We start from the raw sequence: 14,170 nt of genomic DNA, 5'->3' as shown, positions 1-14,170 counted from the left end.
TTAAATCAACCAAAAGGTGCCAAGATTTTCCTTGCATCCACCCTATTAAAAAAGTGGAAGGCAGCTCCAGAGTCCACCAAGTTCACATCTCTATTAGCCACCTCCCTTGTTAAATACAACTAAAGGTTTGATTAGTGTCACTCAAAGACAATGGATTGAGAATGACGTATCAATAAGCCTTTCAAACCAGACCCTGCACGACAAACCTATGTGAGGCAAGCAATGATGAGCCACAAGGAAGATGGCGGTGGAGTCGATAGAACTGAGGCTGGTCACCAAACTACTGGGCGAACGAAGCATTAAAAGATTCTTCCCAATAATCTAGAAAGCATTTTATTGAACATTACTTTCTAAAGGGGGACACAGTAAGTTCTAGCATCCTCTCATCAGCACGTACAGGGCAGAGACAGTGAAGGCAAAGAACGTGCAAGTCATGGCAGTGGTCAAGCGAAAGTTCCCATTAATCTGGGACACCAGACTCTGCTTCGTGTCTACCAGTTCCAGCATCACATCGCTCACAGTGCAAGACACGTTTTCTTCCCCTACGAAAATAACTGGGCGCGATGTTTCCACTGGTGTCTTTTCAAGTGCAGCCTTCATGTTCTGTACCTCAGAAGACACTTTACTTATACTTTTTCCAAAGCCGCTCACCTGCTTCTGCAGATTTTCTATGGCTCTATGAATCTCTTCGGAGTAGTTCGTCTGCTTACTTATTTCGACTATAAGAGGGTCGTCAGTTACGGGGATCCCCTTAGCACCGGACCCCATTTGTATCAGGTGCTGTAGCCTCAAAATGGCATTACTGAGGTCTTTTTGCTGATGTTTGTACGTGGTGGCCTGTTCGTGAAGCGCTTCCTGCAAGTTGATTGGTCCTTTTTGCGCTTCCTGAAGTAGCGATTTCAATTCTTTTAGCCGGACCCGATTAATGTATGTTGAGCCCATGACCCCAATGAGAGTGCCTATCACTGAGCCAATGATGGACCAGTTTTTTGTCTTTTCGGCTCTAGTGCGCTCTTTTTCGTGGCTCTCCCTGACGGCAGCTGAAAAGAGGGCGAACTTCTCTCGTTCCGAGTCCTCTGCGTTCGCAAAGGAAGTTCTGACGCGCTTTTCCTCCTGTGGAAAACACAAGACAAGTTAAAGCAGACAAGCGGAAGGGAATGCAAACAATTTAGCTGCAAAATGAAAATGTGTCTACAAAGGACAAACAATCGCTTTGTTTTCACACATGGAACTAATCACCAAAACAGGTTTTAAATCTGTACAGTAGCACTGAACCTCTAAGCCCCGCGCATTTATAACGGCCTAAATGCTGCAGGATGGTATTTTTACATCAAAGAGTTAACAATTTAAACTATAACCAATCCTACCAATGGTATCTAAACTTCGTTCTTGGAGGCAAACCCATTTTATGCATTCTGTCCTTCTCTGCCATTTAACTGTGAGACAACCCACCTGCCGATTTAAAATGCATTAGGAATATGCTCAGATTGACAAACAATACCCACACCTGAGCCCCAACCTATGCATGACATTTACACAGGGAGCAATGGCAAAAAATAAAGCTCAAAGAAGAACCCGAGAAACGCTGCACGGAATCTGCAAGGGGGCACTGCTGGCCCCCAACCTGTCTGGATACATGATTAAGCAGGCAGCCACAATCGAATACAACAATAGTCAAAAGACATTTACAATAGGTCAAGAAGCATTTTTGTTAAATTTCTTGCAAACAAACAGACGTTTGGTTTTATTCACAAAGTGCATGTACAACAGATGCTGTGAAAGGGTGACCCTGGGAGGTGGCAGCAGACAAGCTTTACTCTCGAAGTAGCACGAGCCACATTCAAGACTGGAACCAACCTTGGCTGGATGGAATTTGGGTTTATTTACTACCTACATTGAAGTAACTGTCTAAATACAAAGGCGAGGGTGCCCTATTTCTGAGGAAAGATGGCCATGTGTTTCTGGTGCCTTAAATATTCATGCTTCCTTGTACACTCTGAATGGATATATTTCAAAATCAGATTAGGATATTGTTCTTGTATGAACCTGAAGTGTTCCTCACCTTTAACATGCATGCCAAGTGTCAGGATTCCCATTGGCCTAGGAGACATTTTACTAGCGGAAGTACATCGGCATACGTCCGGCACCTCGCGGTAAAGCGCAGCCTTCCTTTCAACATTGGCAAACAGAAGAAGGACTTTAAGAAAAGAATGATTTCTGCGTTATGTTCCTGTATCTTTATCTTTGACTTCAGGTCTTCTCGCACTCTCTCCATGAGAAGATTCTGCCTCCTATCCTTTTTATTTAGTTTTGTTAAAGTGTAAGTTTCTGTCACATGTTTATGCTCCATAGTTTTATACTGAGGGAGAAGTGTACATGAGCCATTTTATCCATATCAGATTTACATGCTCCAACTGACTTTTTGAGCAAGAACCCTGGTCGTGTGGAATGAATACAGTCACTTTATTATGAGCAAGGTGTTCTGCAATGTTTACTTTAATCGCATGTTAGACTTTTAGGTGTCCCGAAGTGTTGTGTTTTATTTTAACACTGTCAATCGGGAAACCTACTCCACAAAGGAGCGCGCTGGATCAGACCCCACACAACGACCTCACACACCAAAGGCAAGAAGAACTGAATCTTCTCAAGGGATCTAGGGGGCAACAGGGCCCAGCACTGCACCTGGGGAACTGGCAAAGCTGCGTGGGCACTCTGAAACAAACTCCTGTGTAAAATCTAATGAGCCTACAGTCTGTTCGCTTGATTACTCTGCCTGGCCTGTATTGTTTTACGATCAAGGTACTGTTAAAAACAGCGCACACAAATGTCGTCCGGGTCTGCAACGATAATGAAAATAATAGATTAGTAGTAGGATTGGGAGTCATCCCGTGAAAAGAAGTGTGTGAACTAATGGTTTAGAGCAGATGGGCTCTAAAAATAGCACTGTAACAGCAAAGACGGGCAGGAGTGCCAGGATCCGAAGAACAGAGCTTTGAAGGATGCACAAGTGAGAGAACAAGACCCTGTGATCCAGCACCTTCACAAGCCCCGCTGGGTGTTGACTGAAGGGGAAACCACACAAACGCAAGGGGTTCTTCGAGTCCGAGAGCACAATGCCTTCGCAGGCGACAGCCTCCTCACCCGCCCCATATAAGGAAGCAAAACCTAAATCTTGACACCCTGGAGGGGACATTATACGGAATCACGTGACTTGGGATCCAGATAAGCTTGGGAAATTTAATTGCTACATTTGTTTAATGTACGGCGAAAACAGGGAGTGGAAGAGATTATTTGTGCTGACTGTAAACCAATGATATACACAGCTGCAACACTCACCAAGTTTCATTTTAGGAAAAAAACAACAAACCAGATAATTAAAAAAAAAAAGTGTCCCATACCTTCTCAGCCCCCTATGGAATCAGGAGGAAGAAATATAACCGAGGGAACCCTGTTCCGTTTCATTCCCTACCGCCCTCCAAGAGAGGAGTTTCCGGGCAGAAGGCCTGCAGATCCCTCTTGCTCTTAACCGTGTGAACTGTGAAGAACGCTGATGGGGCAGGAAAATCTAGACACACGGAGTCCCCACTGAAAGGAACTCCTGCCCATAACGTGCACTATCAGTACGATAAAGGCATGAGCAGGTATTCTTACAAGAGTGGGGGGGACTCACTAAAGAGGATGAGAAGAGGTCTTTTCATGAACATGGTACCGCTGACAGAGAAAGATGAGCAAACCTGCAGAAGAACCCGAAGGATCCAAAGAACAAAACAGATGCCCAGCAATGACCACTCTTCCTCCAATGGCACCAGCACAAGCATGAACCCCACGTCCGAGGGATGAAAATCACCCAGGGAAAACTAGAGTACCAAAGGAGTCACCTTAGGAACAGAGTTAGGGCTTGTGCTACTACTGCTCTGCCGCCTCCATATCTATCCCCCATGATCAGTGCGCCGCCTCCATATCTATCCCCCATGATCTGTCCGCCGCCTCCATATCTCTCCCCCATGATCTGTCCGCCGCCTCCATATCTCTCCCCCATGATCTGTCCACCGCCTCCATATCTATCCCCCATGATCAGTGCGCCGCCTCCATATCTATCCCCCATGATCAGTGCGCCGCCTCCATATCTATCCACCATGATCTGTCCACCGCCTTCATATCTCTCCCCCATGATCTGTCCACCGCCTCCATATCTATCCCCTATGATCAGTGCGCCGCCTCCATATCTATCCCCCATGATCTGTCCGCCGCCTCCATATCTATCCCCCGTGATCAGTGCGCCGCCTCCATATCTATCCCCCATGATCAGTCCGCCGCCTCCATATCTCTCCCCCATGATCTGTCCGCCGCCTCCATATCTATCCCCCATGATCAGTGCGCCACCTCCTTATACATCCCCCATGATCAGTGCGCCACCTCCATATCTATCCCCCATGATCAGTCCGCCGCCTCCATATCTATCCCCCATGATCAGTGCGCCGCCTCCTTATCTATCCCCCATGATCTGTCCGCCTCCATCATATCTCTCCCCCATGATCTGTCTACCGCCTCCATATCTATCCCCTATGATCAGTGCGCCACCTCCTTATACATCCCCCATGATCAGTGCGCCGCCTCCATATCTATCCCCCATGATCAGTCCGCCGCCTCCATATCTATCCCCCATGATCAGTGCGCCGCCTCCATATCTATCCCCCATGATCTGTCCGCCGCCTCCATATCTCTCCCCCATGATCAGTCCGCCGCCTCCCTATACACCCCCCATGATCAGTCCGCCGCCTCCATATCTATCCCCCATGATCAGTCCGCCGCCTCCATATCTATCCCCCATGATCACTAAACCACAGGAAAAGGAGAAAGAAAGTGTGGAACCAAGAAATATGGATTTACTGGATATGTTCCCCTTGCCAGATGGAGGGGCTGGGGGTGACGCTGCTGATAACCCAGGGAACAAGTAGTGCCTGAGAGACCACCAGAGACTGGAGCACAAGGAGGTAACGTGTAAGTGAGCACTGTAATACAAATGATGGACAGTAAAGAGCCAGGTAGAGGGGTACAAGTGTCTAGACATGAGGCAGACTCCACTACCGTGAATCGATCCAGGGCGCACATATGAACATAGGAACCCCTGAGAACACAGCCTCGCCATTCCCTTAGAAAGTTTAAGACAAACCACTGAACGATCTAGAAGACATTTCCCATCTACGCCATTCAAGTGACCCCGACGAGGAGGACTCTTCCTCATCTGCTCTTTTTCCCTTGTGGGACTACACGGTGGTTGGAGGTGAGGGGGTGTGGGGTGAGAACTGGCAGGGGGATGGGTAGACTGTTCCTGGGCCCCCGCTGCTTATATGAGCATTAAGAAAACATTCTTCAATGTTAGATAGAACCCTCCTCAGTGCCGAGAGCAGCTGCAGAGCGTGTTCAAAGTATACAGCCCAACTTGGAAAGACATGTATCACCTACTACAGATGTGTGTCTGGTAAAAACCGCCTGGACTAAGATCTCAAACTGTTAAAATAAGGGTGGAGCACCGGCGGATGTATGGGTAGTCCCAAGGATGTGTTTAAAGGTACTGTAGCATATACCTTGTCCAACAGAGATGGCTCAAGAAGCTGTAGGGGGTGCTTTTACACACGGATTGTTACTGAATATTTGAAAGCAGGGGATGACCATCTGTATTGAATGTCAGACAAAGAAGCTGCCTGAATTAGGGACGGTCGCGAACCACTGCACGGCCTCTCATGAACGAAAAATAGAATGTTGAAACAAACTTTATCTATTTGAAGCTGCAAAACATGCAGAGAATAGTCAACGGGGCAAAGAGTCCCACAAAGGGGAGAGGGAAGCATGGGACAAGGAGGTGGGCGAGGGAACGGAAGGGGAAAGGGTGAGGCTCTGGGAGTGGGAGATTCATGCTTTGCTTGCGAGCAGCTAGGACACTGGAAACAAGATTGTTTCAATACTGCATCTAGGGTACACAGTATCCCCAACAAACGTGAATTTCATAAGAACACAAAATTCTTGCCCGGAGTTTTAGGACAACCCAAGAGGATCCTACTGCGTCATGAATACTTTAATGAAAGTAGATGAAAAGGACGCCTGTGGAAATGGTCTCACTAATGCTAGGGCTGTTACCGGTCTTATTGACACAGGTGTTATTCGCTCAGCTCTAAAAACCTCTGAATTCCCTACTTTACCCCCCTCAGACATGTCCAAAGATGCCGTCAGTAATTTTAACCAACAAGCTCCCTACCATATTTCTGACCCCATGTCCATCTCACTAGGACGCATTAGCGATAAACATTCCATTTTGCTTGACCCAACCTCCCCAGCTAACCTACGAGCAAGAGATATTTTCTTCAAATTAAGCTAGACTGTAGTTTGTGCTCTGGATGGTGAGTTCCTAAAAATACTCCATACAGCAAGAACATGAAGTGCTTGCACTGCTGTGTGAGAGCACAAAGTGCCAAAATGATGTGAATATATCAGCCACGTCTTCCGATTGAACTGAAATGGATAACAGGTATCGCCCACACCGTGATCCATAGGGGCCAATGATGTGGGGTGGATATCATCAAAGGAACCAGTAAAGATCAGAGTTGGTCCTCAGAAGATTTGTCCAAGATCTCAGGGCGATTAATAATGCGATTAACCCAAACTTTCCTGTCCAGCATCCTTTCCTGCATCCATGCAGACACCCAATGATGCACAGTGGCTGATCTCTGTTCGGTTTTCTTTTCCATCTCCATGCATGAAGGGACTCAACATCTCTTCTCATTCCAAGGGTCTCAACTTTCGTGGACCTGCCTTCTTCTAGGATTTAGAGTTCCCTTCAATCTCTTTGCGAGCCCTTAACAAAGATCTGGACATGTTGGGCTTTCTCTGGGGTTCTACTTTGGATCAATGTTGAGAATTTACATTTGGCATCTGTTATCCCAGATCACGGCGAGTTGGACTCCATCTACCTCCTTCCCAAATTGACTAATAAAGGGCATAAGCGCTCCAGGTTCACGTGGCAGTTCTGCCTCCCCACAGTGCAATACCTTGGGCATGACCTTCCTGCTGGTAAACGTCACTTGTCCTCTGATCAAGCTGAAGCCATTCGTTAATTGCCCCTCTCCATAACTGTCTCCCAAGTACGTACTTTTCTTGGAATGGTTGGGCATTGCAGACAGTGGGTTATGCTCTATGTCAAACTGGCAAAGCTCTTACAAGGTTACATCAGAAGCGATACCCCCGAATCCTTGCAATGAACAACTGAAGCCAAAAACACCTTTGTAAAGATTAAACAAGCATAACATCGGTCCTCCTTTAGGAACCCCTATGCAGAACCTTTTACTTTGTACCGTCATGAACGTAACAGATTTGCGCTTGGAGTGTTAGTTCAGAGTCATGGAGATCAGAAGATGCCCATAGCCTACTATTCTTCAACTCTAGACCCGATCAGGGCTGGGCTCCCACCAGGTTTACGGTCTGTGGTTGCTGCTGCAAATCTTGTTCAAGCATCTGAACGGTTTCTGTTGAGCCCTGTCCCAACTGTTGCTGTCATTCTGTGGTTGTGCTTCTCCTTGAGATGAAAACCCCAACACCTCTCTACGGCCCAATTATGCCGGTATGAAACTTTACTGTTGTCTTTCCATATCACCCTGATCTGGTGTCCAGCCCTGAACCCTGCATAGTTAATAATGGTGAGGAGGGGGTAGCCCTGCAACTATATCCTTATAGCATCTCCTGTGACCAAACCCTGTGTTGATTTCACACGTGTGCCTATTCCTAACTGTGAATTCATGTATTTTGTTGTTGGATCAGGTCTCAGGAATCACGATGGTGCCTAATTGTTGGTTATGCTGGCTTTACTATGTATCGAATTGTGGAAAGTTGCAGTTTGTCAAATGTGAAATCTGCTCACCGATGTGAGGCTCGCTGCTCTCACCAGAGCTTGCCTCCTAACCAAAGATTGAGCCTGTGTATAAGGAATCAAAGTCTGCGTTTGGAGTGATGCGTGACTTTGGGCTCTTCTAGAAGACGAGTGGGCTCTTAATGTCTGCCGGAACCTCTGTCAAGAATGACAAGCATGATCAAAACCTTCTAAATGCATTGCAATTACCCAAGAAGGTGGTAGATGTAAAGGGTGTCGCTCACCAGCATCCTCCTGATGATTTCTCAAGGAATAACACCCTAATTGATTCAGCCGCTGAAAATGCTGCCTTGTTTAAAACAGCGGAAGTTGCTATGTATATTGTGAGAACTAGTTCATTTCCCATGCCTTCATTAAAGATTTTTCTCTACTGCTGGAGCTAGCTGCTGAAACTGAAAAAGTGTCTTGGATCAAGCAGAAATAAGAAAAAGACGCTGAGGTATGGAGAGGCAGTATTGTGTGTGCTGCATTTCTTCTATAGCCCAGAACTAGTGCATTCCTGCGCCAACAGTCTATCCCAAACTGACGGAAAGGGTATTAAGACCACCCAGCTGCTCACCACCCCCCTTGATGCCCCTTTGTGCATACTCAAATGGATTTCCTCCAGATGGCAAGATGTGCTATCTGCCCATTATGTTTTGGTAATTGTAATGTAAGGAATACTTGTATAGCGCAGCTGCCACCCAACGGGTATCCTGGCGCTTAGATTACCAATCAGCCACTAGGTGTATCTAATCAGAGTACGTGAGGATCTAATCTCAGGGAAACAGTCTGGTTTTCAACTCCTTCCTGAAACGTGACAGAATGGTCAATTGTCTAAGCTCCAGAGGCAGAGCATTCCAGAGTATGGATGCTGTGGAACTAAAAGATCTACCACCCATTCGAACTTTGTTGAGATGAGGGATACAAACTAGGTTTGCAGAAGAAGAGCGCAGGCATCTAGCAGGAGAATACCATAAGAATTTCCCCTGCAACAACTTAGGCCCTGTTTTTTGTGCTGCCCTATGGACAATACAGAGTGCCTTAAATTGGACTCTTTGCGCAATGGGCAGCCAGTGTAGATCCTTAAGGGCAAGTGAAGCAGAGGCTCCGCGTGGTCGACTTAACGCAAGCTTAGCCGCCATAATCTTTACTCTTTGCAGTGTTTTTCATCGGTGAAGCTGGGGCACCCAGAAGAAGTGCTTTGCAGTAGTCTATTCCGCTTAAGACGATACTCCGCAGCACTAGAGGTCCAGCTGAGGCAGGTAAAAACGGGAGTATTTTCCGGAGAGCTCGAAGCAGAGATAGACCGGTCTAACAGTTTTGCTTACTTGAGAGTCCAATTGTAAATTACTGTCTATTAACACTCCTAGGTTGCGCACTGTCTTGACGGGGAGTGGAGGATTGTTAGCAGAGACTGACCAGAAATCTACTGGGAGAGGTCGAGGGATTTTACCTGCAGCACAGCAGAGAACTTCGGTCTTAGCCCTGTTAAATTGTCTGTATGCTTTCAGGATGGGTGGAAGTGTACCCCTGTGCCCGTACGCACGCCATTACAATAGCTAAGTTATTGGTTCAGGCTACCGAACTGCATCTCAAGTGTCTGTGGAACGCACTTCATGCCAACAGTATTGCAGTTTCCGAGGCTCTATCTTGATGGTGATACACCAGCACTGCCACTGTGCCCAACACCCAGAAAGAGGAGGAAATGTAGAAAGGACCAATGGCACCCCTAAGAAGAAGATAGAAACAATATGCTCAATTGATATGGCCTGATGCCTTGCCACTAGCACTATGATCCCTGACAGCGAGGCCTCTCCAGCTTCTGTTCACAGATTTAAGCAACCTGAGCTGGGTATCCAACCAAGGCCTGCCACGCACTCTAGGATGGCGATTGGGTGTACATCCAGGTAGAGAAAAGACAGACTGCACTGCAGCCTCGCTGGCGTGGGACCGAAGAGTCTGTTCATCACCAACATAGCTGTTAAATGTTGTGTTGTGGCAAGCGAGCTCTTCCTCCTAGAAATAGTGTTCCTGTTTCTGGACCTGACCCTGGCCTTGGACCCGGATACCCTGCTGGGACTGCCTCTGCTGCTATGATGATCTGCCAGTGGGTTAGGCCCTTATGCCTGGCCTCACTGCCTGCTCCCCCTCCACCACCCAATGCTGCCCCCACAGCCTGCGTTGAGGTAAGCAGCCCTCTGCAAGAACCGTTGTGGACCTGGTCTACCCTTTTCCACTGCGTTTAGGGTTTAGTTGGTGGTGGGATATATCCTCGCCGTTCAAGGACTAGCTGTACTAAACCTATACTCTTGATTGGTACACCCATTAGTGATATGATCGCTTGCCTTGATCTCGTCTACCACGGGCACTGACTGCCAGAGAGCACCAGGATTTCCCACACTTCTTATCAGGGCCTTGAAAAGTTCAACAATTCTTTGGGGCGGAGCAGTCCTGACGTGACTCATCTTGCACCGAGTTACCCAGGATTCATCTGTGAGCACAGTAAAGAGAATGTCTCTCGTGTTTTCAATGTAAAAAGTGAAACATTCCTTTCAAATCACTCCCTTATAAATTCAGTCCTACCACTGGGCAGTGGTAAGAGTCATCAGCAAGGGGGGCTATGCACTTTTCATTTGTGGATCTGGAGCCTAACTATGGTTGCCCCTGGACTGAGACCCGTTATCCGGGATATGTCAGACCCACAATCAGACACTTTGGCAACCACTCTTTATAGCGAAGGTGGGTTAGGCAAGCTGCTTCAACTTGAACTAGACTTTTCCTCCTAAAATTGTTGCTTTGAACGAAGCAAGATCAAGTGCAGAAATCAAGAGATTGCGAATCCCACCGCCTCAGCTTTAGTGGGCGATCAGTTTGATGCACATGCCAAAATGCTGATGGAGAGTAGGATGGCATGAGATTACATCTTAACAGCAAAAGGTGTGCGAGTGCTCGACTAGGTTCAGAATGCTGCACTCAACACCCCCCTCAGTATACACAAGCAAGTAGACTACATTTGGTGTAGCGATAAGGAAGCGCACAAGCTTCAGAATGGGCAAGCGTTCAATGTCTGCGGCTCATGGACAAGGCAGGGTGGATGTTTTGAGCACTGGGGAATGATATTTTAAATTATCAGTATCATATTTTTGGTTGCTTTACATAGGATAATTAAATTAATAATGTGCATCATCCTACATACTTATGCAAATGAAGGTACTGGTATATTCAGCAGCATCCCGCTCGATATCAGAAGAAGAGGCTGGCAGTGGCTGTTGCACACACATATGTCACGCTAGGCGTGCGTAGAAAGTGTTCAAGTGCAGCATGGGTGCACACAAACATGCATGTGTGTGAAGTAGATGCAGGTGCATGTGAAGAGACGCTGCTTAATGACTGCGTTGTATGATTATTACAAATTAGTGGCAGAGCACGTTAACTTGATGCGCTTATGCAGAGTGTATGCTCGAAGAACTTTAATTACAAAATGTGCGCCGAGAAAGGTAAAGCCTGTAAAGTGTCCATCCATTCGGCAGGTGTACAGTCGTTTTATGAACATACTCATACAGCGACACAATAACTCAAACCACCTACCATGATTTCCGACTCCATGGTGTGTTGTAATTACCAACAGCCTCAAGTTAATGCTGGATGTTTGTGGGATATTTTAAAATATGGTAATCTGCAAGAATATGGGTCTATCAAAGCACTGATGAAAGCAACACATCTTGGCGTTCGTCCTTTACCTGCAACAGTTTGTGTTCCTGGGTTGCCAGCTCCAAGAAGTGGACATCTTCCCTGGGCACCCTCTCGAGCTGACCCCGAATCTCCTTCAGTTTTACTTGTTGGAACTCAACAACATCACGAATGTCTCGAACAAGAGCTCGGGCCACCATGAAGGCTTTCTCAGCCTGAAAACGTAAAAAAGGAATGTGAGGCAGATGAAACGGAAGAGATAAGAATTCAAAGGACATGTTGTATGCAGTATTATTCTTCAGACTAACAAATATGATCATGTTCCCAGGGGTACGCTCACATACAAGGCTGCCAGGCCAAGCAGCACCATTCAGTTCTGCAGCTTTCGGCCTATCCGACCGATGGGCAAGTCATGTCAACTGGTCATTGGGTCCTGATAAAAATGAATTCTTCTTCGAACCAATCAGAGGCTCAAACAAAATGTGTGATTGGATGAGTTACTGAATCAACGATAACCACATCAAATATACGCTACATAACTCATAAACAATTTGCACAGATTAATAGACCTACTGGGTTGTAAACAAATATTAGGACCACAACATTCTACTTCACAGTCACTGGAATATGTGCATCTGGCACAAGTAACAACCTTGCTTGCTAGGGGTAATAAAAGCAAAACTGAATCACAAATAGTCTTTGTGCATATTAAAGTGAGAACTGCAACTGTTAATATCCTGGGAAAGGAAGAGAAGACATTAGCATATTTGGTATAAAACCAAACCAGTGGGACAAGGAACGGTTCTCGTTTTTCCTAACACATGCGGTATGAGCAATCACAGGTTCCAGCTTTGTACACACCTTTATAACCCCTGATTAACAGAGCGTGCCTGTGGACGCATCTTGATGTGTGTGCTTTTCTTCATTTGTATATAAACCACAAGTGTTTGTATATAACGAGTTTATTAGAGTCGCCCGGAGTCCTAGAAAAAAGGTTAAAAGGTAACTATAGCTCACGCCCTCGCCATGCGTCTTCTCATCAACAAACGCTGCAGTGATGCCATAGAACATGTCATGAGTGATGGAATAAGCGGGACAATTAGCAGCGCATGGCGAGGATACAATTTATAGCTACTGTGGGGCATGAGTTATAGTTACTACAGATAACTAGACCTGGTGAATTTTAGTGGTTTTGGAGCTTAAAGCGTTACTTTGTCATTGAAATTTTCATCTAACAATAACGTCACTTTAACCTTTGTTTTTTTTTCCCCAATGAATTTCTAGCAGTTTTTTTTAACGTAAAGTGATCTTTTACTACCATACGTAAAGCCAACCCCTGCCGCATATAGCCTTCTGGCGTGTGTGGCAAGGGGTTGATGGAGGGCCTGGCTTGTGGGCAGGCCATGCATCCTACTTCCCGCAAGCAGCCAATAACTTGCCACCCAGGCCTTTGATAATGCACGGCTGGGGGTTTGCCAACCCCATGCAGCACATGGCCTTTGGCCGTACAAGGTGGGAGTTTGGCTGCATGGCATTGAAGATTATCTGGAAGAAGGAGTAAGGGTACAGAAGGTGGGTAGCATCTAATTCAAAATGCATCCACAATTGTTCCAATACATCTAGTTTAAGCCAATATGGTTTCTGTTGTTTTGGGACCAGAAATATGGACGTGTTTCTCAGCTCCACTGGGAGAGAGTTCAAGAATGACGGAGCGTGATGGAGCAGAGAATGATGGCCTGTAGAGTTCCATTTTTTAAACTTCTTATTTTTCTAGCAGTTCTTGCAATCTTGATAGCAACATGAAGCTAAACAGATCAGCATAGTTATAAAACTTTGTCGACAATGCAGGCCAAAGTGAACTTTAGCCACAGGTAAGTGTGTATATTCTTAAGAATTTGTGCGATTTAATAATTCTCCTGGTGCCTGGAACAGTTTCGCTGCAGAGAGAACTGCATGAAAGGATGCAATAATGAAATGTTAACATCACAGTAAATCTACAAAATGCTCAGCCGCGTGCTGAAGAGACAGTCATCACTGATGTTAAAAATAGGCCTGCAAACAATTTTGATTACGCCCGAGTAATCGGAGTAATTTGGTAATTCCTCGTTACTCTATGACATGGAATTACTGTTAATTCCGCATTTACTCCTGCTCACGTATTGAAGACTAGTTTAGGGGGGCTAAAATCCTACCGCATGAGAACATTAATCAAGCAGGAGCGCCCGTCGGTGTTTAAGTGTTCTGCTGCATTTAGCGCTATCTCTTAGTGCAAAATGCATCCTCCCGCCCATTTTGAATGAGAAGGTGCATTTTGCACAAGAAAATAGGATCAAATGCTTTGCCGGTAGTAAGTTGGGGAAATCTTCCACCAAAAGCACACTTAGTGAGTGTGAACAGCTGCTCGCGCTCGTTATTCATGTTCCGTTACATTTAGATCTTTTCTTAGCACAAAATGCATCCTCGCATCCATTTTGTCCGCTAGAGGACATTTTTACGCTTAGAAATAGCGCTGAGCGTAAAATTACTCCTCTCGCATAATTCAAGCATGATCTTGCCTACTTCTTAGGAGATTCAGCA

The 14,170-nt window shown here is 46.1% G+C and overlaps 1 protein-coding gene across 3 annotated transcripts in view; it reads right to left on the bottom strand.

Moving 5' to 3' along the window:
* Positions 1 to 317: 317 nt before the first annotated feature.
* The window catches only part of CCDC51 (coiled-coil domain containing 51), a 34,982-nt gene continuing 21,129 nt past the window's right edge, over positions 318 to 14,170 (bottom strand). For all 3 annotated transcript variants that reach the window (XM_085624243.1, XM_085624244.1, XM_085624245.1), the window contains exons 3-4: positions 11,644 to 11,808; positions 318 to 1,113 (exon numbers count right to left, since the gene is read on the bottom strand). In XM_085624243.1, the coding sequence (XP_085480369.1) occupies positions 373 to 1,113; positions 11,644 to 11,808 (906 nt within the window). In that variant the 3' untranslated portion in view covers positions 318 to 372. The remainder of the gene's footprint in view (positions 1,114 to 11,643; positions 11,809 to 14,170) is intronic.

This window comes from Triturus cristatus, chromosome 9 (genome assembly GCF_964204655.1).
Source record: "Triturus cristatus chromosome 9, aTriCri1.1, whole genome shotgun sequence".
NCBI lineage: Eukaryota > Metazoa > Chordata > Amphibia > Caudata > Salamandridae > Triturus > Triturus cristatus.
Note: the sequence above shows the minus strand (reverse complement) of the source record. Positions and strands in the feature narration are given on the sequence as shown.